Here is a 27,220-nt window from a genome sequence, read left to right as displayed (position 1 = left end):
ACACAAAAACAACCACACAACACTAACCCTTTATTTTAAAACGTAAAAAAATAATAATAATAACTGAGAGGAAGAAAAACATATATTCTTAATTTTTGCGTCAACATTTTATCAGCCTCCCCATGAATAATCCATGCGGTAATTTCTTTCTTTCTCCCTTTTTGTTCCTGGCATTTTGGTGGAGCGAGATAAGGGGTAAAAAAACAACAGAAGGGCTAGGAGAGTGAAAAAGAGAGATAGATAACATTGATATCAACTCCTACACAACACAGTCATTCCCTTATCTAGGCTTTTTATCACATCCCCCCCCCCCCCCCCCCCCCCCCGCTTCCACTCTCTATTCTTTATGGCCTAAAAGAAGGACTATTACCCTTAAAAATGAAGTCAGGTTTTGGTATCAAATTAACCTTATGTACACATTTTAACAGGCCTGTTAATGTGTATAATTCAGCAGCAGGGATCGCTGTGGTGAAATGGTCACAGGGGAGTATGGGGAAAAAGTAAAAGACAGTTCATTTGAACCAGAGGGAGAGTAGCACACACTTGGAAGCAGACACAGACTCACCCTATCCTAAAGTCATGTTTCAAAGAAGAGTAAAAAAATATTTCAGACAAGACTTATCATTTATCTCACTCACAGAAAAAAAAACATCTGTAGTCTATCAAGGTCAGTTACTGTGCCCCGAACAAACAGCACGTTGTTACAGGCCGCTGTTCTCACAATGGCTACAGGTCTGTCTTTGTCAGGAGGGTCTTTTGGGGAGGTGTTCCTCTGCACCTCTAAAGGGGACAACCACCCACTTCCTGTTCCGAGGCTCTAACAGGGCCCAAGCTTGTGGGGACAGATTCCACTGTGACAGAGAGAGGGGTGGGACATTTTACTACTGGGATAGGCCAGTGAGTTGTTGCCATGTGCAATCAGCTCTTGTCTAGCTCGTGTCTATGTGTGCTACAGGCTATGTGAACAGCTCATCTGACTCAAAGCTATGACATACAACAAAGAGACAGTAGACAGGAAGAGTGACATCATATTACAATATGGGAAGAGGAGGCATGGAGGAATTCCACTCCTAATGGAACACTATTAATGAGAGGGAAAGAGAGCGGAGGAGAGGAGAGAGGGGTGAGTGGAGGAGAGACAACAGGAGTAACGATGGAAAGAGAGTAAGGGGAGAGAGAAGAATAAGAGGAAAGATAGGGAATGTGGATAAAAAGCAAATGGGTTACAGGATTTGGATGCTGGAGTCTATCCATCACTGATCATCCTGGTATCTCACTGGTGCAATCAGTGATAAAAACTCAACCTGGAAAAGCCTGTAACTCCGATGGGAGTTCATTGGGCTGTAGATATGGCTGCTGCCCACGCTCTGTACTGTTTCCTCTGGCCTCGCTGCTAATAGATGGCACAGACAACCAAAACAGCACGACCCTATTATGTATACATATGCAACCTAGATGTATAATAGACCTCCACACTACCCTCAAACTTTCCCAATTATTCTACCATCATACACTCTATCCCTATACCTCCCCTCTCCCTATGACCCTGCTCCCTCTCAAAAAGGCCTACAAAGAAAGAGAAATTAAAAAGAGAGGTTTTTCACCCTGACGCACCCCATCCTTTCTAGATAGAGGGAGAAAGAGAGAGAGAGAGAGAGAGAGTGATAGGGAGGAAGAGAAAGAGAGAAAAAAATCATAATTTATCTGTGTATTATCAAGAAAGGCAGACACTTTAATCAGTCAGCTATGAAGTCAGTATTTCCATTCTTATCTGTCGCAGGAGTGGAAATGGAGAGCAGATAGCGCTCTGGGAGCCCATCGGTGGGCAGGAATGATAATGGGGGAGAGAGGGCTGGCTATTGGACCGCTGTGTCAGCCCTATCTGCACCCATTATCAACAGCCTTATCGGCATTGCCATCAGCCAAGCTGTAATGGGGCCAGTTCAACTTTCCACATTATCATACCGCCAAGACCTGGTTCAGTGAGGCTAGAGGTCTGACTAGAGAGAGAGAGAGACTTCTGCAAGAGAATGAAGGATAAAGATAGAGTGAATAAAAAAGTAGGACTGGTAGATAGAGAAGAAAAGGAGAGCAATGAGGAGAATAAAGGGTTTTGGAAAACAGATAGATAATTTTTATTTAAGTAGGCAAGCCTGGAATCGAACCAGGGTCTGTAGTGACTGAGATGCAATGCCTTAGACCGCTGCACCACTCGGGAGCCCAAGGTCACACTAACTACAGGAATTATAATAATTATCATAAATTTACAGTAACAACCAGGTATTTACTTAGTATTTTACATGGTAATTCCACAACAATAATCTATTAATAATTAATTGTGTTTGTTTATTGTTTGTTTAAACAAAGAACCACTAGGCACCTTTTCCAATTGTTTTAAATTATTTTAGAAAGTACCCACTGACATCACAAAATGTCCTTGTATATACCAGGAAAAACAAGTAGAAACATAACCATGAGATAAAGTGCACATTCCTAATCCCCTAGCTTATCAATATAGTCTACACAGGTTGCACTGGCTACGAACAGACACTGTAGGTGGGTTCACGTACTAAAAGGATGAAAATGATGTTCGACATCTGATTGCCAACGGAAGTCGTTAAACCACCCGATTGTTCTTCCTCTTCCCCATTTTTACTCTCTTGTTGTTCATTGATGGTCAAGAAGGCAACTTCTTCATTTACACACTATATAAAGGAAATGAGTTTCAGCTGTGGTCATACTGTCTGACTCAATCTTCCATGTTATTCCGTCATCTCGTTTGAGCACAATTAGGTATTTCATTACGTGCACGTATCAATAAGATACTAAGAAAGGGAAAATATAAGATATAGTTTGGCATGGCATTGGAAGAAAACAAAGGGAGTGGTTAGTAACATGATGTCTGGACTACATCATCTCTCCTCACAACAGACAGACTTCTAAATGTGAAGGGGTGAAGAGTCACTGGACTTGGAGGGCTAGTAGTAAGTGGGGTGGACAAAGACACCACCTAACCCATATATGGGTCTGATTGGATCCCTATTCCCCTATGGTTTTACTGAGTACTACAGAGCATATCTTAGCTCACTTAACCATCCCCATTTCATACTGTACACTGAAAAGTACTCCTTAATGACGTGTGATATACTACCTGTGGCCCCGCAACTATCTAAATCCCCTCCGCCGAGAGAACTGTCTTTGACTGACAGGTTACTTATCAGCCACAGAGCAAGAACACACGTTTTACACGAGAGCAAAGCAAACCAGGCTAAGACCACTCACAAATAACAGGGTTGGCCTGAATGGGTCATACTGTACACATGAGAGAGAGAGAGGAGTTACTGATCCCTGGTTCCCGCCTCAGTTCAACTGGACTGGGAGAGTTACTGGCCAGGGAGTGTAGTGTATCTGCATCCCAAACAACATCCATTTCCCTACATAATGCACTACTTTTGACCACTAGAGCACTATACAGGGAAAGGGTGCCATATGGGACACATCCTATCTGGCCAGAGTGTAGTGTATGAGAGCAGACAGTGAGAGGAGCCGCTGGTCTAGACCACCTCTGTTAAGGTGGGTCCCTGGGGCAGTCTAGCATCTCCTCTTTCTGGGCCTTTGTCCCTGACGCCCTGCAGTTCTTATCGTCTATTTTCCTCCTCATTGTGTGTGTGTGTGTGTGTGTGTGTGTGTGTGTGTGTGTAATACAGATCGTTATGGGTGATCTGATTGGGGGTGCAGAGTCATAAGTCCATGCAACATACTGTACATGTATCATATTCTACAGGTCAAGAAGACACACTTCTGTGTACATCCCGTATCACAGTAGCGGTTGGGGGCAGGACCGTAGTGTTCCCGTTGTACTCCGATCCCTCCACCTGCCTGCCAGCTATAAAAAGCAGGTCAGGCTGGATTGTTTGCCCAAGCATTTTTATACCCCGGAACCGAACAGAGCGCTGAACACAGTAGGAGTAAATGGCCTCTCTTATCGTCTTCGCTAGGGGGAACTTGTCATAACAGCGTCACACACTACCCCCCAGCCAGCGGCCTGCCTGCCTGCCGACTCAGCCTGAGTATGGCCATGTGGCCAACGGCTACCCAGGACACGCATAGAAACACCATCTCTATCCAGACCTCTGCATCAAGACAATATATCAATGTAAAGATCTAACATACAACACCCACACAACCTTACTCCATCAATCATATCCTGAATAAAAAGCGTAATCACATCAAACCATACCCCACATAAATATCACTCATCAACTGGATAACGGACACAAAACTAAAGAATTGTTGGTCTCATTTTGCAATGTGTCCCTAACGGCTATGTATTAATTTGGTTGTTACATAGGCAGGTACAGTGTAATTACAGTTTAGGTACACATTATTAAAAAGTCCTTACAACAGACAGCAGCACCAGCAGTGTTTAGAATGGAAGGAGGGACACAGCTGTTATGTACTTGAGGAAAGGGCTCTTTGCTTTAATGTTGTGGAGGTAAAAGTCCACCTGTACTACAGGAAGGCATTAAACCACACCGAAGACAAAACACAGCAGCAGTTACTGCAAAAGTAAATAGTTTGACAAAGTACAGGTAACTGCCAAAATAATGGAAACACTTGGGTAAATGAGGGATACAAAGTATATTGAAAGCAGGTGCTTCCACACAGGTGTGGTTCCGTGTGGTTCCTGAGTTAATTAAGCAATTAACATTATATTATGATTAGGGTCATGTATAAAAATGCTGCGCAGGCCTTTATTTTGGCTACACCTCCTGGCAATGCCCCCGTCCACAGGGCACGAGTGGTCACTGAATGCTTTGATGAGCGTGAAAACGATAAACCATATGCCATAGCAGTCTCCGTCACCAGATCGCAACCCAATTGAACAATTATGGGAGCGGTGTCTGAGACAGCATTTCCCACCACCTTCAACAAAACACCAAATTATGGAATTTCTCTTAGAAGAATGGTGTTGCATCCCTCCAATAGAGTTCCAGACCCTTGAAGAATCTATGCCAAGATACATTGAAGCTGTTCTTGCTCATGGTGGCCTAACACCCTATTAAGACACTATATTTTAGCAGAGAAGTTTGGAACTCTTTCTTATTGGTCTATTAACTAATTTACCGCTTAGTGATGTCACCAGGCAGGCCAAAACTCCATCCCAATGAAAAAGGATAACATTTCAGCTCGTATTTTCAAACCGCATTATCATCATTTTCACAATTTCATAGTATTATTCCAACCTCATAGTGTGGTAATCAGTGGCGGTCGGTGGCGTTTAGGTTTATGGCATGGCTTTATTTCCATTACAGCATATTGGATGACTGTCATTCATATTCAATTCACTCAGCTCAATGTAACATAAATAGGTTTAGGCTACTACATGATACACATATTTGCTCTATACCCATCATGAGGTTGCTAATTGGTGTAATCAAGGTGACAGACAGTAGCTAGGTTTCCATTTAATTTGCAACAGATTTTCATGTGAATATTCTAAAATCTGAATAAAACATTATGCACATTTTCCCACCAGAGAAGTGTTTACATCAAACTGACATTTTGCAGATGAAAGGCTGTGCGTGATGACGTAGTGCACATAAAAAATATATTTTGCCACTGAATTCCCATGTACAGAATGAAAAACACAGGTTAAATAGGTTTCTATTGCATTTTCAACCCTACTGATGGTTTTGTCACAAAAACTGTTGCGGTATACAACAAATGTGCCCACTCTGGCCTAGGCATTGGCAATCTAGCCAAGAGCTCACAGATACAGTGCGGGTAGGCTACCTACATGAGACGATTATGGATATAATTGGAGATAGTGGCGCCGGAGAGGATGGCCGCCATTTTACGGCCTCCTGACCAATTGTGCTATATTGTGTGGGGTTTTTTGTGCTCTGATCCAAAAACAATGCTGTACATAATGTTTTGGCCATCATTTCATATGACCGAAAAGAGCTTCTGGACATCAAAACAGCGACTTCTACTTCAACAAATTGAAGGCTAAGGACATAATTCTCATCCCAGACCAGGCCCAAATCCCTGTCACTCGGAGGAGGCGGAGCTATAGAAGTCGGCATGAGAGATATGTAACGAGACTGCGACGGCGAGTGCATAAGTTGCCATTACCCTCCGTTGTATTGAGAAACATGCAAGCACTGGAAAATAAACTGGATGAGCTTCATTCAAGACTATCCTATCAACGTGATCAGAAGAACTACAATATACTATGTTTCACTGAGTTGTGGCTGAACAATGACATGGAAAATACAATATATTTTCTATAAATTGTCAGAACAGAACAGCTGTGTCCGATAAGCTGAGGAGAGGTGTTGTGTCACTTGGTCGACAACAATTGGTGCACAATCTGTAATATTAATGTCATGCCCTGAACTTAGTTATCTTTGTTTTCTTTATTATTTTGGTTAGGTCAGGGTGTGACAAGGGGTGGTTTGTTGTGTTTTTGTCCTGTCTAGGGTTTTTGTATGTTTATGGGGTTGTTTACTAGTCTAGGTGTTTTGTATGTCTATGGTTGCCTAGATTGGTTCTCAATTAGAGGCAGCTGTTTATCGTTGTCTCTGATTGGGAACCATATTTAGGCAGCCATATTCCTTGGGTAATTTCTGGGTGATTGTCTATGTGATGTTGCATGTTTGCACTCAGTGTTGATAGCGGTCACGTTCATTTTGTTATTTTGTTTGTTTGTTTAGTGTACTTCGTGTTCATTCGTCTTACATTAAAAGTATGTATTCACATCACGCTGCGCTTTGGTCTCCTCACTACGATGATCGTGAAAATTAAGGAAGCCTCAAGGACCACACTATCTACCAAGAGACTTTCCATCAACATTTTTTGTAGCTGTCTATTTACCACCACAAACTGATGCTCGCACTAAGACCACACTCAACAAGCTGTAAAAGGCCATAAGCAAACAAGAAAAATGGTCAACTAGATGCGGCACTCCTAATGGCTGAGGATTTTAACGCAGGGAAACCTAATTTCTACCAACATGTCTCCTGTGCAAACTGAGGCAAATAAAATAAAAAACTCTAGATCACCTCTACACACAGAGACGCATACAACGCTCGCCATCCATTTAGCAAATCTGACCATAATTCCATCCTCTTAATTCCTGCTTACAAGAAAAACTCCAACAGGACGTACGGGTGCGATGAAGCGGATGCTAAGCGGAACTCAGAATGGGGCGAAGGTTCACCTTCCAACAGGACAATTGACCCTAAACACACAGCCAAGACAACGCAGGAGTGTCTTTGGAAAAAGTCTCTGAATGTCCTTGAGTGGACCAGCCAGAGCCCGGACTTGAACCCAATCGAACATCTCTGGAGGCCTGAAAATAGCTTTGCAGCAACGCTCACCATCCAACCTGACAGAGCTTGAGAGGATCTGCAGAGAATGGAAGAAACCCCCCAAATACAGGTGTGCCAAGCTTGTAGCGTCATACCAATGCAGACTTGAGGCTGTAACCACTGCCAAGGGTGCTTCAACAAAGTACTGAGTACAGGGTCTGAATACTTAAGTAAATGTGATATTTCACAAAAAAAAATGTTTTTATAAATTAGCAAAAATTCCTAAAAACTTGCTTTTTGCTTTGTCATTATGGGGAATTGTGTGTAGATTGATGAGAGATATATATTTTTAATACATTTTAGAATAAGGCTGTAACAAAATGTGAAAAAAGTCAAGGGCTTCGAATACTTTCCGAATGCCCTGTATGTTCCGGCATTCATCCGATGGCATTGAGGAGTTTACCACTTCAGTCAATGGCTTCATTAATAAGAGCATTGACGACGTAGTCCCCACAGTGACAGTTGAAGTCGTAAGTTTACATACACATTAGCCAAATACATTTAAAGTCCGTTTTTCACAATTGACGAATGCACGAATGCTGCCATCAATCCATGGTTTCTGGTTAGGGAAGGTTTTAAGTCACAGTGGGTACAGCATCTCCTATACACGTCCTTACAAACTCGCTCTCTGGGTAAGCATATACAGTTGAAGTCGGAAGTGTACATACACCTTAGCCAAATACATTTAAAAACTCAGTTTTTCACAATTGCTGACATTTAATCCAAGTAAAAATCCACTGTCTTTGGTCAGTTAGGATCACTACTTTATTTTAAGAATGTGAAATGTCAGAATAATAGGAGAGAATAATTTATTTCAGCTTTCTATTTCTTCATCACATTCCCAGTGGGTCAGAAGTTTATATACACTCAATTAGTATTTGGTAGCATTGCCTTTCAATTGTTTAACTTCGGTCAAACGTTTTGGGTAAATTCACCTACAATAAGTTGGGTGAATTTTGGCCCATTCCTCCTGACAGGGCTGGTGTAACTGAGTCAGGTTTGTAGGCCTCCTTGCTCACACACGCTTATAGGATATACCACACCACAAATAGGATGAGGTCAGGGCTTTGTGATGGCCACTCAAATACATTGACTTTGTTGTCCTTAAGCCATTTTGCCACAACTTTGGAAGTATGCTAGGGGTCATTGTCCATTTGAAAGGCCCATTTGCGACCAAGCTTTAACTTCCTGACTGATGTCTTGAGATGTAATTTTAATTACACATAATTTTCCTCCCTCATGATGCCATCTATTTTGTGAAGTACACCAGTCCATCTTGCAGCAAACCACCCCCACAACATGATGCAGCCACCGCCGTGCTCCACGATTGAGATGGTGTTCTTCGGCTTGCTAGCCTCCCCCTTTTTTCTCCAAACATAACGATTATATTTTGTTTCATCAGACCAGATGACATTTCTCCGAAACGTACGATCTTTGTCCCCATGTGCAGCTGCAAACCGTAGTCTGGCTTTTTTATGGCAGTTTTGGAGCAGTAGCTTCTTCCTTGCTGGGAGGCCTTTCAGGTTATGTCGATATAGGACTCCTTTTACTGTGGATATACAGTTAAAGTCTGAAGTTTACATCCACTCCACAAATTTCTTGTTTACAAACTATAGGTTTGGCAAGTCGGTTACATCTACTTTATGCATGACACAAGTAATTTGTCCAACAACTGTTTACAGACAGATTACTTATAATTCCCTGTATTACAATTCCAGTGGGTCAGAAGTTTACATACACTAAGTTGACTGTGCCTTTAAACATCTTGGAAAATTCCAGAAAGGGATGTCATGGCTTTAGAAGCTTCTGATAGGCTAATTGACATAATTTGAGTCAATTGGAGGTGTACCTGTGGATGTATTTCAAGGCCCACCTTCAAACTCAGTGCCTCTTTGCTTGACATCATGGGAAAAATCAAAAGAAATCAGTCAAGACCTCAGAAAAAGAATTGTAGACCTCCACAAGTCTGTTTCATCCTTGGGAGCAATTTGAACCTCCAAATGCCTGAAGGTACCACGTTAATCTGTACAAACAATAGTACGCAAGTATAAACTCCATGGGACTACGCAGCTGTCATAACGCTCAGGAAGGAGATGTGTTCTATTTCCTAGAGATTAATGTACTTTGGTGCGAAAAGTGCAAATCAATCCCAGAACAACAGCAAAGTACCTTGTGAAGATGCTGGATGGGACATCGATCCCGAAGAAGTTGACCAACAACAGTGTTTTAAAATGTAAGTAAGAAATGTGCTAAATAAACTAAAGAAAAACAGTAACACAATAAAATGTAAATAAAGAGGCTCTATACAAGGGGTACCGAGTCAATGTGCCGGGGTACAGGTTAGTCGAGGTAATTGAGGTATTAATAACATGCAGGTGACTATGCATAGATAAACAGAGTAGCAGCAGCTTATGTGAAGAGTGTGAAGGAATGTAAATGTATGTGTGTGTGACGTTTTAAGAAATACCGCTACACCCTCCGACGAACCATCAAACAGGCAAAGTGTCAAGACAGGACCAAAATTGAATGCTACTACACCGGCACTGACGCTCGTCAAATGTTGCAGAACTTGCAAACTATCACGGAATACAAAGGAAAACCCAGCCGAGTTGTCCAGTGGCGCGAGCCTACCAGACAAGCTACATAACACCTTCTATGCTCGCAACACCGAAGTATGCATGAGATCACCAGCTGTACCGGACGACGGTGTGATCACGCTCTCGGTAGCTGATGCGAGTAAGAACTTTAAACAGGGCAACATTCACAAGGCCGCAGGGCCAGACGAAATACCAGGATGCGTACTCGGAGCATGCGCTTACCAGTTAGAAAGTGTCTTCACTGACATTTTTAACCTCTTCCTGATCCTGTCTGTAATACCCAAGTTTCAAGCAGAACACCCTGTGCCCAAGAACGACAAGGTAACCTTTCTAAATGACTATTTTATCACTCACATCTGTAGCCATGAAATGCTTTGAAAGGCTCACATCAACACCATCATTCCGACACCCTGGACCTACTCCAACAGATCACGCAATCTCTATTGCACACCACATTGCCCTTTCCCACCTGGACAAAAGGAACACCTGCGTGAGAATGCTGTTGACTACAGCTCAGCATTCAAAACCATACTGCCCTCCAAGCTCATCACTAAGTTAAGGACCCTGGGATTAAACACCTCCCTCTGCAATTGTATACTGGACTTTGATGGGACGCCCCCAGGTTGTGAGGGTAGACAACAACACATCTGCCATGCTGACCCTCAACACAGGAGCCCCTCAGGGGTCTGTGCTTAGCCCCCTCCTGTACTGCCTGTTCCTCCACGACTGCGTTGCTGCACACGACTCCAACAACATCATTAAGTTAGCTCACAACACAATGGTGGAAGGCCTGATCACCGACGACGACGAGACAGCCTACAGCGAGGAGGTCAGAGACCTGGCAGTGCGTTGCCAGGACAACCTCTCCCTCAAAGTAGGCAAGACAAAGGAGCTGATGGTGGCGCACGCCCCCATTCATATCGAGGGGGCTTTAGTGGAGGTTCAAGTTCCTCAGTGTCCAATCACTAAGGACCTATCATGGTCCAAACACACCAACACAGTCGTGAAGAGGGCTCAACAACGATTTGGCATGGGCCCTCAGATCCTCAAAAAGTTATACAGTTGCACCATTGAGAACATCTTGCATACGGCTCAGTACATCACTGGGGCCAAGCTCCCTGCCATTCAGGACCTCTATACCAGGCCATGTCAGAGGAAGGCCCTAAAAATTGTCATGAGTGACTGAATGAGCCAATTGTAAGTTGGGGATGATTAGGTGGCCATGATGGTATGAAGTCCAGATTGGGAATTTAGCCAGGACAACAGAGTTAACACCCCTACTCTTACGATAAGTGCCATGGACTCTTTAGTGACCACAGAGAGTCCCATCTGAAAGACGGCACCCTAGAGGGCAACGTCTCCAATCACTGCCCTGAAGCATTGGGATATATTTTTTTAGACCCGAGGAAAGGGTGCCTCTTACTGGCTCTCCAACACCACTTCCAGCAGCATCTGTTCTCCCATCTAGAGACTGACCAGGACCAACCCTGCTTAGCTACAGAAGTAAGCCAGCAGTGGGATTCAGGGTGATATGCTGCTGGCTTGCACGCTCTAGCTGCATCAAGGTGATCTCGGGTGTAGTTATTAGTGCAAAAAGTTGCAAAATGGAACAAAAACTACAGTTTCTATAGGACAAATTCAGGTAGGTCCATCCCCGTTTCATTCCGTTTAAAAAAATAAATTGCAACAGAATTGGCGGAATTAATACACCCCTGATAACCTCTTCAAGCCAAACCTTCATACCATAACTGCTAACATTAACCACTACACAGCCTACATCATTGACACCATATTAGCCAATGCCATAGTCAAGATAGCTACTAGAATTAAAGGGAGTAAGTAAACCGACAATCCATGTGTATAATCACACAGTACAGTGTACAGCAACAAGTTTAGCATTTACACCGGTGAGCACCGGTGGCACTAATTTAATAAAACCGAAAGCTTACTTTGACTTTGACTTGGAAGAGCAGCAGTGTAACATAAATAGCATTCCTCTCTAAGGTTGTCGCTCTCAAATTTGTAAGAAATGTAATTGTTCAAAACTTTAACTCATATATATATATATACAGTGCCTTGCGAAAGTATTCGGCCCCCTTGAACTTTGCGACCTTTTGCCACATTTCAGGCTTCAAACATAAAGATAAAACTGTATTTTTTTGTGAAGAATCAACAACAAGTGGGACACAATCATGAAGTGGAATGACATTTATTGGATATTTCAAACTTTTTTAACAAATCAAAAACTGAAAAATTGGGCGTGCAAAATTATTCAGCCCCCTTAAGTTAATACTGTGTAGCGCCACCTTTTGCTGCGATTACAGCTGTAAGTCGCTTGGGGTATGTCTCTATCAGTTTTGCACATCGAGAGACTGACATTTTTTCCCATTCCTCCTTGCAAAACAGCTCGAGCTCAGTGAGGTTGGATGGAGAGCATTTGTGAACAGCAGTTTTCAGTTCTTTCCACAGATTCTCGATTGGATTCAGGTCTGGACTTTGACTTGGCCATTCTAACACCTGGATATGTTTATTTTTGAACCATTCCATTGTATATTTTGCTTTATGTTTTGCATCATTGTCTTGTTGGAAGACAAATCTCCGTCCCAGTCTCAGGTCTTTTGCAGACTCCATCAGGTTTTATTCCAGAATGGTCCTGTATTTGGCTCCATTCATCTTCCCATCAATTTTAACCATCTTCCCTGTCCCTGCTGAAGAAAAGCAGGCCCAAACCATGATGCTGCCACCACCATGTTTGACAGTGGGGATGGTGTGTTCAGCTGTGTTGCTTTTACACCAAACATAACATTTTGCATTGTTGAAAAAAATCAATTTTGGTTTCATCTGACCAGAGCACCTTCTTCCACATGTTTGGTGTGTCTCCCAGGTGGCTTGTGGCAAACTTTAAACAACACTTTTTATGGATATCTTTAAGAAATGGCTTTCTTCTTGCCACTCTTCAATAAAGGCCAGATTTGTGCAATATACGACTGATTGTTGTCCTATGGACAGAGTCTCCCACCTCAGCTGTAGATCTCTGCAGTTCATCCAGTGATCATGGGCCTCTTGGCTGTATCTCTGATCAGTCTTCTCCTTGTATGAGCTGAAAGTTTAGAGGGACGGCCAGGTCTTGGTAGATTTGCAGTGGTCTGATACTCCTTCCATTTCAATATTATCGCTTGCACAGTGCTCCTTGGGATGTTTAAAGCTTGGGAAATCTTTTTGTATCCAAATCCGGCTTTAAACTTCTTCACAACAGTATCTCGGACCTGCCTGGTGTGTTCCTTGTTCTTCATGATGCTCTCTGCGCTTTTAACGGACCTCTGAGACTATCACAGTGCAGGTGCATTTATACGGAGACTTGAATACACACAGGTGGATTGTATTTATCATCATTAGTCATTTAGGTCAACATTGGATCATTCAGAGATCCTCACTGAACTTCTGGAGAGAGTTTGCTGCACTGAAAGTAAAGGGGCTGAATAATTTTGCACGCCCAATTTTTCAGTTTTTGATTTGTTAAAAAAGTTTGAAATATCCAATAAATGTCGTTCCACTTCATGATTGTGTCCCACTTGTTGTTGATTCTTCACAAAAAAATACAGTTTTATATCTTTGTTTGAAGCATGAAATGTGGCAAAAGGTCGCAAAGTTCAAGGGGGCCGAATACTTTCGCAAGGCACTGTACATACATGCATACAGTGGGGCAAAAAAGTATTTAGTCAGCCACCAATTGTTCAAATTCTCCCATTTAAAAAGATGAGAGGCTTCATCATAGGTACACTTCAACTATGACAGACAAAATGAGAAAAGAAATCCAGAAAATCACATTGTATGAATTTTAATGAATTTATTTGCAAATTATGGTGGAAAATAAGTATTTGGTCACCTACAAACAAGCAAGATTTCTGGCTCTCACAGACCTGTAACTTCTTCTTTAATAGGCTCCTCTGTCCTCCACTCGTTACCTGTATTAATGGCACCTGTTTGAACTTGTTATCAGTATAAAAGACACCTGTCCACAACCTCAAACAGTCACAATCCAAACTCCACTATGGCCAAGACCAAAGAGCTGTCAAAGGACACCAAAAACAAAATTGTAGACCTGCACCAGGCTGGGAAGACAATCTGCAATAGGTAAGCAGCTTGGTTTGAAGAAATCAACTGTGGGAGCAATCATTAGGAAATGGAAGACATACAAGACCACTGATAATCTCCCTCGATCTGGGGCTCCACGCAAGATCACACCCCGTGGGGTCAAAATGATCACAAGAACGGTGAGCAAAAATCCCAGAACCACGCGGGGGGACCTAGTGAATGACCTGCAGAGAGCTGGGACCAAAGTAACAAAGCCTACCATTAGTAACACACTACGCCGCCAGGGACTCAAATCCTGCAGTGCCAGACGTGTCCCCCTGCTTAAGCCAGTACATATCCAGGCCCGTCTGAAGTTTGCTAGAGAGCATTTGGATGATCCAGAAGAAGTTTGGGAGAATGTCATATGGTCAGATGAAACCAAAATATAGCTTTTTGGTAAAAACTCAACTCGTCGTGTTTGGAGGACAAAGAATGCTGAGTTGTATCCAAAGAACACCATACCTACTGTGAAGCATGGGGGTGGAAACATCATGCTTTGGGGCTGTTTTTCTGCAAAGGGACCAGGACGACTGATCCGTGTAAAGGAAGAATGAATGGGGCCATGTATCGTGAGATTTTCCTTCCATCAGCAAGGGTATTGAAGATGAAACGTGGCTGGATCTTTCAGCATGACAATGATCCCAAACATACTGCCTGGGCAACGAAGGAGTGGCTTCGTAAGAAGCATTTCAAGGTCCTGGAGTGGCCTAGCCAGTCTCCAGATCTCAACCCCATAGAAAATCTTTGGAGGGAGTTGAAAGTCCGTGTTGCCCAGCAACAGCCCCAAAACACCACTGCTCTAGAGGAGATCTGCATGAAGGAATGGGCCAAAATACAAGCAACAGTGTGTGAAAACCTTATCAAATGTTTTCTGTAAGTCTTCACCTCTGTCATTGCCAACAAAGGGTATATAACAAAGTATTGAGATAAACTTTTGTTATTGACCAAATACTTATTTTCCACCATAATTTGCAAATAAATTCATTAAAAATTATACAATGGGATTTGCTGGATTTTTTAACCTCATTTTGTCTGTCATAGATGAAGTGTACCTATGATGAAAATTACAGGCCTCATCTTTTTAAAGTTGGAGAACTTGCACAATTGGTGGCTGACTAAATACTTTTTTTCCCCACTGTGTATGTGTATATAAATACAGTGCCTTGCGAAAGTATTCGGCCCCCTTGAACTTTGCGACCTTTTGCCACATTTCAGGCTTCAAACATAAAGATATAAAACTGTATTTTTTTGTGAAGAATCAACAACAAGTGGGACACAATCATGAAGTGGAACGACATTTATTGGATATTTCAAACTTTTTTAACCAATCACAAACTGAAAAATTGGGCGTGCAAAATTATTCAGCCCCTTTACTTTCAGTGCAGCAAACTCCCTCCAGAAGTTCAGTGAGGATCTCTGAATGATCCAATGTTGACCTAAATGACTAATGATGATAAATACAATCCACCTGTGTGTAATCAAGTCTCCGTATAAATGCACCTGCACTGTGATAGTCTCAGAGGTCCGTCAAAAGCGCAGAGAGCATCATGAAGAACAAGGAACACACCAGGCAGGTCCGAGATACTGTTGTGAAGAAGTTTAAAGCCGGATTTGGATACAAAAAGATTTCCCAAGCTTTAAAAATCCCAAGGAGCACTGTGCAAACGATAATATTGAAATGGAAGGAGTATCAGACCACTGCAAATCTACCAAGACCTGTCCGTCCCTCTAAACTTTCAGCTCATTCAAGGAGAAGACTGATCAGAGATGCAGCCAAGAGGCCCATGATCACTCTGGATGAACTGCAGAGATCTAGAGCTGAGGTGGGAGACTCTGTCCATAGGACAACAATCAGTCGTATATTGCACAAATCTGGCCTTTATGGAAGAGTGGCAAGAAGAAAGCCATTTCTTAAAGATATCCATAAAAAGTGTCTTTAAAGTTTGCCACAAGCCACCTGGGAGACACACCAAACATGTGGAAGAAGGTGCTCTGGTCAGATGAAACCAAAATTTAACTTTTTGGCAACAATGCAAAACGTTATGTTTGGCGTAAAAGCAACACAGCTGAACACACCATCCCCACTGTCAAACGTGGTGGTGGCAGAATCATGGTTTGGGCCTGCTTTTCTTCAGCAGGGACAGGGAAGATGGTTAAAATTGATGGGAAGATGGATGGAGCCAAATACAGGACCATTCTGGAAGAAAACCTGATGGAGTCTGCAAAAGACCTGAGACTGGGACAGAGATTTGACTTCCAACAAGACAATGATCCAAAACATAAAGCAAAATCTACAATGGAATGGTTCAAAATTAAACATATCCAGGTGTTAGAATGGCCAAGTCAAAGTCCAGACCTGAATCCAATTGAGAATCTGTGGAAAGAACTGAAAACTGCTGTTCACAAATGCTCTCCTTCCAACCTCACTGAGCTCGAGCTGTTTTGCAAGGAGGAATGGGAAAAAAATTCAGTCTTTCGATGTGCAAAACTGATAGAGACATACCCCAAGCGACTTACAGCTGTAATCGCAGCAAAAGGTGGCGCTACAAAGTATTAACTTAAGGGGGCTGAATAATTTTGCACGCCCAATTTTTCAGTTTTTGATTTGTTAAAAAAGTTTGAAATATCCAATAAATGTCGTTCCACTTCATGATTGTGTCCCACTTGTTGTTGATTCTTCACAAAAAAATACAGTTTTATATCTTTATGTTTGAAGCCTGAAATGTGGCAAAAGGTCGCAAAGTTCAAGGGGCCCGAATACTTTCGCAAGGCACTGATATATATATATATATATATATATATATTATATCACAGAGTACCAGTCAAAAGTTTGAACACACCTTTATTTTTACTACACTGTAGGATAATACTGAAGACATCAAAACTAACACATATGGAATGATCATCATCTCAACCAGCTTCATGAGATAAAAAAAAGTTAATTTGTGGCGTTTCTTTCCTTCTTAATGCATTTGAGCCAATCGATTGTGTTCTGACAAGGTAGTGGTGATAAACAAAAAATAAATGGTAAAAGACCAAGTCCATATTATGGAAAGAACAGCTCAAATAAGCAAAGCGAAACAACAGTCCATCATGACTAAGGTCAGTCAATCAGGAACATTTCAAGAACTTTCAAAGTTACTTCAAGTACAGTTGCAAAAACCATCAAGCGCTATGATGAAACTGGCTATCATGAGGACCGCCACAGGAAAGGAAGACAAAGAGTTACCTCTGCTGCAGAAGATAAGTTCATTAGAGTTACCAGCCTCAGAAATTGCAGCCCACATAAATGCTTCACAGAGTTCATGTAACAGACATCTCGAGTGATGCACCGATATTACATTTTTGGCCGATACTTGATATTTTCCTTGCCAAAAAAAAGACACTGATACCGATAACCAATGTTTAAAATATTAGTGGCCTTTGAAGCATTCTAGTACAGTTAAATAGTTAACACACATGGACGCAGCGGTCTAAGGCACCGCATCTCAGTGCAAGAGGTGTCACTACAGTCCCTGGTTCAAATCCAGGCTGTCTCACATCTGGCAGTGATTGGCGCACAATTGGCTCAGCGTCGTCTGGGTTTGGCCGGGGTAGGCCGTCATTGTAAATAAGAATTTGTTCTCAACTGACTTGCCTAGTTAAATAAAGTTCACACACACACACACACACACTGACCCCCCAAAAATTTGGTTGGCATTTACTTATGTCCCCATTACCAGTAAAACATAATCAAAAACTATTTATTTCACTTACTTGCTGCGCTGTTTCATTGTTAAACTTCTTGCTCCTACCTGAGACGCAGATGTCTCATCTAGACACCTGGAAATGCAAATGCGCTACGCTAAATGTACTCGTTAAAACTCAAACGTTCATTAAAACACACATGCAGGGTATTGAATTAAAGCTACACTCGTTGTGAATCTAGCCAACAGATTTTTAAAATGCTTTTCGGCGAAAGCATGAGAAGCTATTATCTGATAGCATGCAACACCCCAAAATACCTGAAGGCGACGTAAACAAAAGAATTAGCGTAGCCGGCGCTACACAAATAGCAGAAATAAAATATAAAACATTCATTACCTTTGACGAGCTTCTTTGTTGGCACTCCTATATGCCCCATAAACATCACTATTGGGTCTTTTTTTCGATTAAATCGGTCCATATATACCCAAAATATCCATCTATGGAAACTGTGTGATTCAGAAAAAAACACTGTTTCAAAACGCAGCGTCATTTTTTTAAATTAAAAAAGACGATGATAAACTTTCACAAAACACTTCGAAATACTTTTGTAATCCAACTTTAGGTATTAGTAAACGTTAATAATCTATCAAATTGAACACGGGGCGGTGTATTCAATAGCTCCAAGTCTTCAAATCATGTTTGGGAAATCTCTCTTCCAAGACGTCCTGTCGGAGACCGGATGGAATGGAATCTCTCTCCTTTGTTTGACCAAGAAATAACTCCCAGGAAACAAGACTGGCGACATCGTGTGGAAGCTGAAGGAATTGCAATCTCGGCCCCATTTAATTTGGTGTCCCTTAAACAATACATGCAAGTGGCGCATGGATATTTTTTTCAGTTTTCAGTGACCAGTTTTTCTTGCGCTTTTCGATGAAACACACACTCTGTTATAGTCACAGCCGTGATTTAACCAGTTTTAGAAACTTCAGAGTGTTTTCTATCCACACATACTAATCATATGCATATACTATATTCCTGGCATGAGTAGCGATTTTTAACAGAATTTTTAACAGAATGTTCGAAAAAGTAGGGGGTAGACTGAAGAGGATTTATTAATTTCTTCAGTCGTTTCATTCTCAACCAGGATTTCTATGGAACACCGCTTGGGTCTTTGCGTGTCATAAAATATATGCGTCAAGTAATACTATTTGACGTGTCAAATAAGCTTGTTGACCAATCAGGATCAGAATATGACTGCACGTCACATAATAATTTAACGCATTCACACATTTTTTTACGTAGTTATTACACAATCACTCCTATTTCATGTGTCACAACGATCCATCGATATGTATACTATGATGCTGGTAAAGTTGTCTCGCTGGTCATAAAAAAAGCTAGTTAGCGAGCTCATGGATGCAAACAATGTTCTTCCCCAAAAACATAGCAAAACGACATCTGTTTCAGTAGCTCTAGTTAGCTAGCCAACTATATAGCTAGGTGTCATCGTCTAAAATAACCTTATAAATTAAGACAGTTCTTATTTGATTAATGGTGGTCGGACCCATCTATGTGAAGCTAGCCATAATAAGGATTGGCCATAATAGTGGGCTTTGCGGTTAGCCTTCAAAATAAAAGTATGGCATAATTCTACTATTTGTATTCATTTGCATCACTGTCCATTACATACTTTTATTTTGAAGGCAAACTGAAATTCCACTATTGTGCCTAATCCTTATTGTTGCTAGCTTCACAACACATAACATGGTCCGGTCGAGCCTCACTAGCCAGATGAAGCTAGCTGGCTGTTTATAACGTTAGCTTTGGGAAACAGGGTTAAGTAGCTGGATAGCTATTTGTTTTCATGAACTGACGTTTAATTTCAATTGGTGAACAACAAGTGGCAACCTAGCTAATACTTACTCACAAGGATTCCTAAATCATTGCTAAGATTAATGAAAATTACTGCAGTTTCTACTGTTTTCAGGCTGGTTGTATTGGTGCTAGCTAGGTACGAAGCTAAAGCTAGCTACCCCAGAAGTTGCGGTCGAACAAATTATGCTTTATTACCAATGCGGTATTGTAAACACATCGTTCATGGCCGGTGTTTGCAGACATTTTGTACAGCTTTGACAGTGCTACTGTATATTTTTTTAAACGCAAAGACCCAAACGGCGTTCTATAGTATGCATGTCGTGAAGCTAATAGCAGTAACTCCGGTAGGGCAACATCTGAAAAACAGCGCACTTGATAGTCTGTACCGGTGCTTGACCAGTCGGCGAAAGCCAACATCACCCACGACAGAAAACAGTTGATTGTCAAGGGCAATGAATTCTATTATCTTGGCTTTAATGGATTTTGCCTTTGAATTGTCTCACTGAAATGTTCTTACTCTTTCAAATGACTGCTCGACTTGTTGACTGCTCGAACCACACAGAAGATATTGTGGGCTAGGTTAGTAATGCTATGTTGCACGTGTAGTGCAACATTTTATGTGGCGTCATTACGTCATCTACATTATATAGGTATGCACGTCAGCTTTGACATCAGTTTTGCACATCGGCATTAAACTAGACATCGGGCCGATACCGATGTTGGCATTTTTAGCTAATAATCATCCGATTCCCATATGTTCACCGATATATCGTGCATCCCTAATCACAACCACAGCATTCTTCAGCGATACGCCATCCCATTTGGTTTGCGCTTAGCGGGACTATCTTTTGTTTTTCAACAGGACAATGACACAACACACCTCCAGGCTGTGTAAGGGCTATTTGACCAAAAAGGAGAGTGATGGAGTGCTGCATCAGATGACCTGGACGAGCTCAACCCAATTGAGATGGTTTGGGATGAGTTTTCCTGATTGACTGATCTTCATGTCTTAAAGTAATGAAGGACTGTCGTTTCTCTTTGCTTTTTTGAGCTGTTCTAGCCATAATATGGACTTGGTCGTTTACCAGATAAGGCTATCTTCTGTATACCACCCCTACTTTGTCACAACACAATTGATTGGCTCAATCGCATTAAGGAGGAAAGAAATTCCACAAATTAACTTTTCAAGAAAGCTGTTAATTAAAATGCATTCCAGATGACTACCTCATGAAGCTGGTTGAAAGAATGCCAAGAGTGTGCAAAGCCATCATCAAGGCAAATGGTGGGAACCTTAAATAATCTAAAATATATTTTGATTCATTTAACACTTTTTTGGTTACTACATGATTCCATGTGTTATTTCATAGTTTTGATGTCTTTACTATTATTTTACAATGTAGAAAATAGTAAAAATAAAGAAAAACCCTTGAATGAGTAGGTGTGTCCAAACTTTTGACTGGTACTGTATGTAATATATACATTATATTTTATATATATTGTATAAAAACACAGAAATGTCTAAAGTTTTTGACTGCACTGGGCCTTTAAGTAAGTATTCTCTCTTTATAGGCGGTTCTTGCCTCAGAGGTCAGAGGTGAAACCGTTTACAATGGCTCCAGGGGGGCCAAAGAGCAGAGCATCACAATTCACGCTACACGGTCCCCAGAGTAAATAGCAGGAAGGTGTAATAACTCATCCACACACCAAACAGGCAACATTTCCTCTGTAACCCTGCCAACTTCCCTCCACTAACAGACCACTCACCCATTCCAATAACACTGTTCACAGTCATCAGCTCTATAGACCATAACATAAGTGCAAAATAAACTGATACACACAACACACCAACAAAATGAGCAAATCCCTAAAAATAATGTTCTCAAACTGAACAGACTATTTAAAACCATCTCAATTCCAACTTAATCTGTCATCTAATATGTAGAAAAATCAACAACTTTAAGCATTATGCTGATGCTGTACTTTTCTCTAATCCCCCCCCCCCCCCCCCCCCCCCCCCCTTTTAGCAGTATGAAGTTATGCTCTTGATTTTTCGCCCCCCCAAAAAACACATTCAAGATAATCATCGATGAACACAAATTTCCCTGCATCTCAATGGTATCTTACATGGAATCTACACTGAGTAATATGTGGTATTAGTTTTAATTAAATTAATCATCTACAATGCTTGTTAGGAAAAAAAATGGGGCGGGGAAAAAGATGAGGTTGAATGAGGGAGGGAGAGAAATGCATTCACACCTATCATCTAATTATACAACAACATTAATCACATTAACGGTGGAACTGATTGCCAGGGTCCAGGCCTTGCTGCTCCTACGTGTCGCTTTGCTATTGCAGTGGAGTCTTAGCTCCTGCCTGCTCTGTGCTGATAACAACTCTAATCATACTTGGCAATCTCTATCTGCACCGGAGATCGGCCCCCAGGGCTTATCAAAAGTTCACATCGAGCTAAAAGCAGAACAAATAAGGAAAAACACACAAGAGAAAGCCACCAAGGCGCTGTGTGTATATATGGGCATATGGGTTTATGAGTGTGTGTGTTTGTCTGACACAGTGGTTTTCTTTGGTACTGGCTTGGGAAGATTGGATCAATGTTTCAATTGTATAACTATGAAACTGTCATGTGAACCAGAAAGTTAAAAGTATGTCAGATAATATAGAAAAGGGTTACAATCATCCATACAAATGTTACAAATATAAAATCTAAATTAAAAAGTTGATGCATAAAGAAACTTCCATGGTCTGAAGAGATAAGGTCAATGGGTAATTCAGAGGTGGCTGAACCTATAGACATGGCATCATGGTTTCTATAGGAGGCCATGCATTATTCATGGTGACCTCTGAGCTTTACCCGTGATGTCATGAGGGCAGAGCTGCAGAGAGAGTTGCAGCTGTATCTGTGGATCTGCCTGAGCTTATCTACCAGTGATCAGCAGGCGGCCTTATCAGCCCTGCACATCTCAGAGGGGAAGCTGCCTGCTTTTAAACCTACAATACATCCATCTACCATGTCTGTATTCCAGGCTCTTTTTGTTGTTGCCTTATCAGACCTACCATCCCTGTTTCTGGTCTTATCCTCTTCTCCCACTTTTTAAAGTATCTAGAGATACCCCCAGCTAGTCCCAAACAACAACACAAACACAACAAAGATGAGAATGCAGCAGCCGAATGTAATTATAATGCAAGCTCCATCCCAATCGCCTTCATCTGTCTCATGCTCATAATATCGGAGAGCGATCGCCGCCCTGCTTATCCTGTCTCCCATCTCAACCGCCAAAATAAAAGCCCTGGGATCCGGATGCAATGGGTTGCATGCATATCTTTCCATCAAGGAGGGATGGATAATCAGTTTGAGAGATCTTCACCGTTGGGAAAATGACGCACAAAAGAAGCAGACAAATATCTAACCTGAATTTAGGCTTTCAGCTTCCGTAATGCTGGACACAACATTTGTTGTTGGACCATCATTCCAAATGCTGTTACCATCATTCCAGCAAATGTGCTATAACCATAACATAAAATACAGGCTGGTACGAAGAAGCAAGCTTGTGATGCTTATGGAACAATATTGTGGAAGTAATCCAACCCCAAGTCTTTATCAACACTCCTCCTCCATTAAAATGTCTGCCAAGGCACAAGAGAATCATGGGACTTGTTTCTCTGTGCACCGTCAAGAGGCCGGGGAAGCATGATGGTGTAAGAACTGATAAAGACAAAGGCTATGACAACCCTGAGACGCATACATCCTTTCCAGGGTCTGGACTATATCCACATTCCACGTGAGACTGATGTGTGATCAGTTGATAGAACACTATTGATAGACCACTATGAAAAGGAAATAACAAATATTGTTTTTTTTGTATTATTTAAATTACAACTAGCTAGCCTACAGAACATCAACAACATAACATGAAGAGGATTTGACTTATAGTCAAAGAGCCTTTTCCAGTGGCTGCTTTGATGATGGCATGTTGCAGATCCTATTTGGAGTAGATTTGGGCCATTGGCATGAACGCCCAATGGTGTGCCTTTTACTAGAAGCTTTTTATGAGCACTTTAAACACAGTGCCTAACATATACTAATGTTACCTTATGTGATTTCTCTTTCCTTTTCAAGAGTCGCTTTCTGCTTTATTTTTGAGCAGCCCTTCCAAACTCAACCTCCAAGATATTGCTACTGTGTTTATCAGACCAAGGCATCTCTTCTGGATGAAGAACTGAAACAGCGCATGGCAACAGAGAAAAACAACTTCTCAGCAGTAGTCAGTAAGTGAGGGTGTGTGTGAGAGAGAGAGTAAATATTATTAATATTTTCATTAACTGCATAATCATGCAAACCTTCACACAATTTGTAAACAGGAAGAACTTGTCAAGCAAGGAGACCAAGCACCAGACCAAAATAAAAACAATTTTAAATGGAAGCCTATGCATTAGAGTTAAAAGGATAGATGAAAAAATATCCTATTGTAACCCACTATCAGCAGGCAAGATCAGCTAGGCGCGCTATCTGGTGTCCCATCTCTGGAAAAAGAACAGTAAAGCCTGGGGAAAATGCAACGTCAGCCTCAGTGCAGCCTCAGACAGAAAACAAATAAAAAAAAGATCAAATTTTAATCTTTATCTCGTCTGAGATCGGATCGCTGTATATCTGTGTTCACATCGCCTTTTTCAGAGAACAGTGACGTTTCCACAACAGAATTAAACAGGAAACCACTGTTTCAGTTCAGTTGCCAATGGACAAAACGTTTTTAAAAGAGCAAATTCAACTTTTTATTAAGCCTACAGCAACTGTAAATGAAGTAAAGAGAGACTGCAAGTTAGGCTAAATGGCCCTAACTAATTAGGTAACACAACGTTTAAACCTCCCGCGATAGACCGCATTAACCATTTTTCAAATGTAACCTAGCCTAGATCTAAATGAATAATAGCTTTCACTCTATGATGTTTCACATTGTTTAATAATTTATTGCACACTCACTGTGGAGAGTTGAGCTGGAAAGCCTGCAGATGTTGCTTGCCACTGAGTGAGATGTGCTTTACATCACATTTAAAATAAAACATGACATTATTTTGAAATAATTTTGAATATATATGCTATAGTATGGCCTATTTAGCATTTATAATAGTAGGCTAGCCTACGAGCTCAATGTTATGCTAGCTGACTATATTTTAAAATTGGTTTGTGTCAGTAGCCTAGGCTATCAGTAAAACTGTTGGCTACCCTACACAAAATGAAAAAACTATGCACATTTTCACAAAATCCTTAAAATATATTGTTACATAATAACATTTTTAAATTAGGTTTGCAGGTAAATGCTAGAAATATTATTTTGGTCACTGCTGAATTTCACAAACCTGTCAACACCTGTCAAAGTGTGTATATATATATATCACACTCACAACTGCACAATGACACTTAAAGGGGAAATCTGCAGTAGCTACATACATTTTGTTGACTTAAAAATCAATATTTACCCATTGATTCTTGAAGAATATAACTTATACATGCCTCATGAGATTAGTTCAACACTTGTACCCCATCACTGTACATACCATCACTGTACATACCCTACATTACTCATCTCATATGTATATATACTGTACTCTATACCATCTACTGCATCTTGCCATCTTTATGTAATACATGTATCACTAGCCACTTTAAACAATGCCACTTTTATATGTTTACATACCCTACATTACTCATCTCATATGTATTTACTGTACTCGATACCATCTACTGCATCTTGCCTATGCCGTTCTGTACCATCATTCATTCATATATCGTTATGTACATATTCTTCATCCCTTTACACTTGTGTGTATAAGGTAGTTGTTGTGAAATTGTTATGTTAGATTACTCGTTGGTTATTACATCATTGTCGGAACTAGAAACACAAGCATTTCGCCACACTGGCATTAACAGCTGCTAACCATGTGTATGTGACAAATCAAATTTGATTTGATCAGAACCCGAAATATAAGATGGTTTTGAGATATTCCAATGTTTGTAAACAAAGTACTTGTAAACAAATGCTGTATAGCCTCAAAACATGGTTACAACATGGTGACCCCTCCTTGCATCCATAGCTCCTTGAGAGTGGTTACATTTATCCAGCCCCATCCCTGTTGTTTAGCGAAACAGTAGCGGGGAACTCGCTTTGTTATTGTTTCAACAGCTGATTGCCGCTTTAAAGATAAATGTGAACTTATTTGTTCTTACGTTTGATCTGCCGGGGTTTGCTCTGCTTCCTTCGGGACATGGCTTTATCCTGTTCTTGTTCAGCTGAAAAGAAGTGATCTTCTTCCCAAGAAGACCTCTACTAGCAATGAAACACAGCTCGATCTCCACCCGGAGATATCCGCATGACCTGCACTTTGATATTATTTGACGCGCGATAACTACCTGTGGTCAAGTAAGCTTTAGTTACTTTTAAATGTCTTCCCAGATGTGCGGTCTTCTCCTAGCTCTTCCTCCTCTTCCTTGTGATGTCTTGACTGTCACCGAAGGGATGCCAGTGCCTGCAGTTGTGTCGCTATCATTATTGTATTAAATGTTGCCGCTTGATTGTTTTCGTTTTTCCTTTATGTTTTTCCCTAGTCCGCTCCACGCTCTAGTACAGGCAGCCAGTATCAATGGAGCGCGAGCATGACACTAAACAGTACAGCTGATATGGAGACATGACACGCCCCTCTAACGCCACCTGCGTCTGACGTAGATGTAGCGTCTCGATGATGGGCGTCAACAGTTGGCCCCCAAATCCTTGATTGTATACCTACTTAGATTTTATCCATTTATTACGTTTATTTTGACTGTTTATCTTAACTTATCTAGGTTTATCTGGAAGGTTTATCAAAAACTGAAATTATTCTGGCATTTATAATTGCATAATCTGGCAATAGTAGCCTATGATTCACAGCAAATCTGTAGCCTATCTTTATAATGTACAAACTATAAGGCTATTAGTCCATCCCTTGTAATTTGCCTACAAGATAAAAGACAGTTATGATAATATTGAAGTTGATGAGAAATTAAGACATGGGAAACCTTGCATAAGGAAAGTATTTTAGGATAATACAGTGCCAAGGACTGCGGGTCCCCCCTCTCCTTCTCCGTGGCCTACCCGAGTAAGACATTTAAACATGTTGACCCTCGCAAGGCTGCTGGCCCAGACGGCGTCCCTAGTTTCGTACTCAGAACATGCGCAGACCCGCTGGTTGGTGTGTTTACGAGCATATTCAATCTCTACCTATCCCAGTCTGCTGTCCCCATGTGCTTCAAGATGGCCACCATTGTTCCTGTACCCAAGAAGGCAAAGATAACTGAACTAAATGACTATCACCCCGTAAAGCTCACTTCTGTCATCATAAAGTTCTTTGAGAGACTAGTCAAGGATCGTATCACCTCCACCTCCACTACCTGCCACCTTAGACCCACTTCAGTTTGCATACCACCCCAACATGTACACAGACGATGCAATCGCCATCACACTGCACACTGCCCTATCCCATCTGGACAAGAGGAATACCTAT

At 41.3% G+C, this 27,220-nt stretch overlaps 1 protein-coding gene across 1 annotated transcript in view; it reads right to left on the bottom strand.

Annotated features, from left to right (window-relative positions):
- LOC110494451 (zinc finger protein ZFPM1) overlaps positions 1 to 26,361 on the bottom strand; it is a 95,505-nt gene extending 69,144 nt beyond the window's left edge. Inside the window, exon 1 of the mRNA XM_021569506.2 lies at positions 25,911 to 26,361. Within this exon, the coding sequence (XP_021425181.2) occupies positions 25,911 to 25,950 (40 nt within the window). The 5' untranslated portion in view covers positions 25,951 to 26,361. The remainder of the gene's footprint in view (positions 1 to 25,910) is intronic.
- Between the last annotated feature and the right edge of the window lie 859 nt (positions 26,362 to 27,220).

This window comes from Oncorhynchus mykiss, chromosome 2 (assembly GCF_013265735.2).
Source record: "Oncorhynchus mykiss isolate Arlee chromosome 2, USDA_OmykA_1.1, whole genome shotgun sequence".
Lineage (NCBI taxonomy): Eukaryota > Metazoa > Chordata > Actinopteri > Salmoniformes > Salmonidae > Oncorhynchus > Oncorhynchus mykiss.
This window is presented reverse-complemented; position numbering and strand designations above follow the sequence as displayed.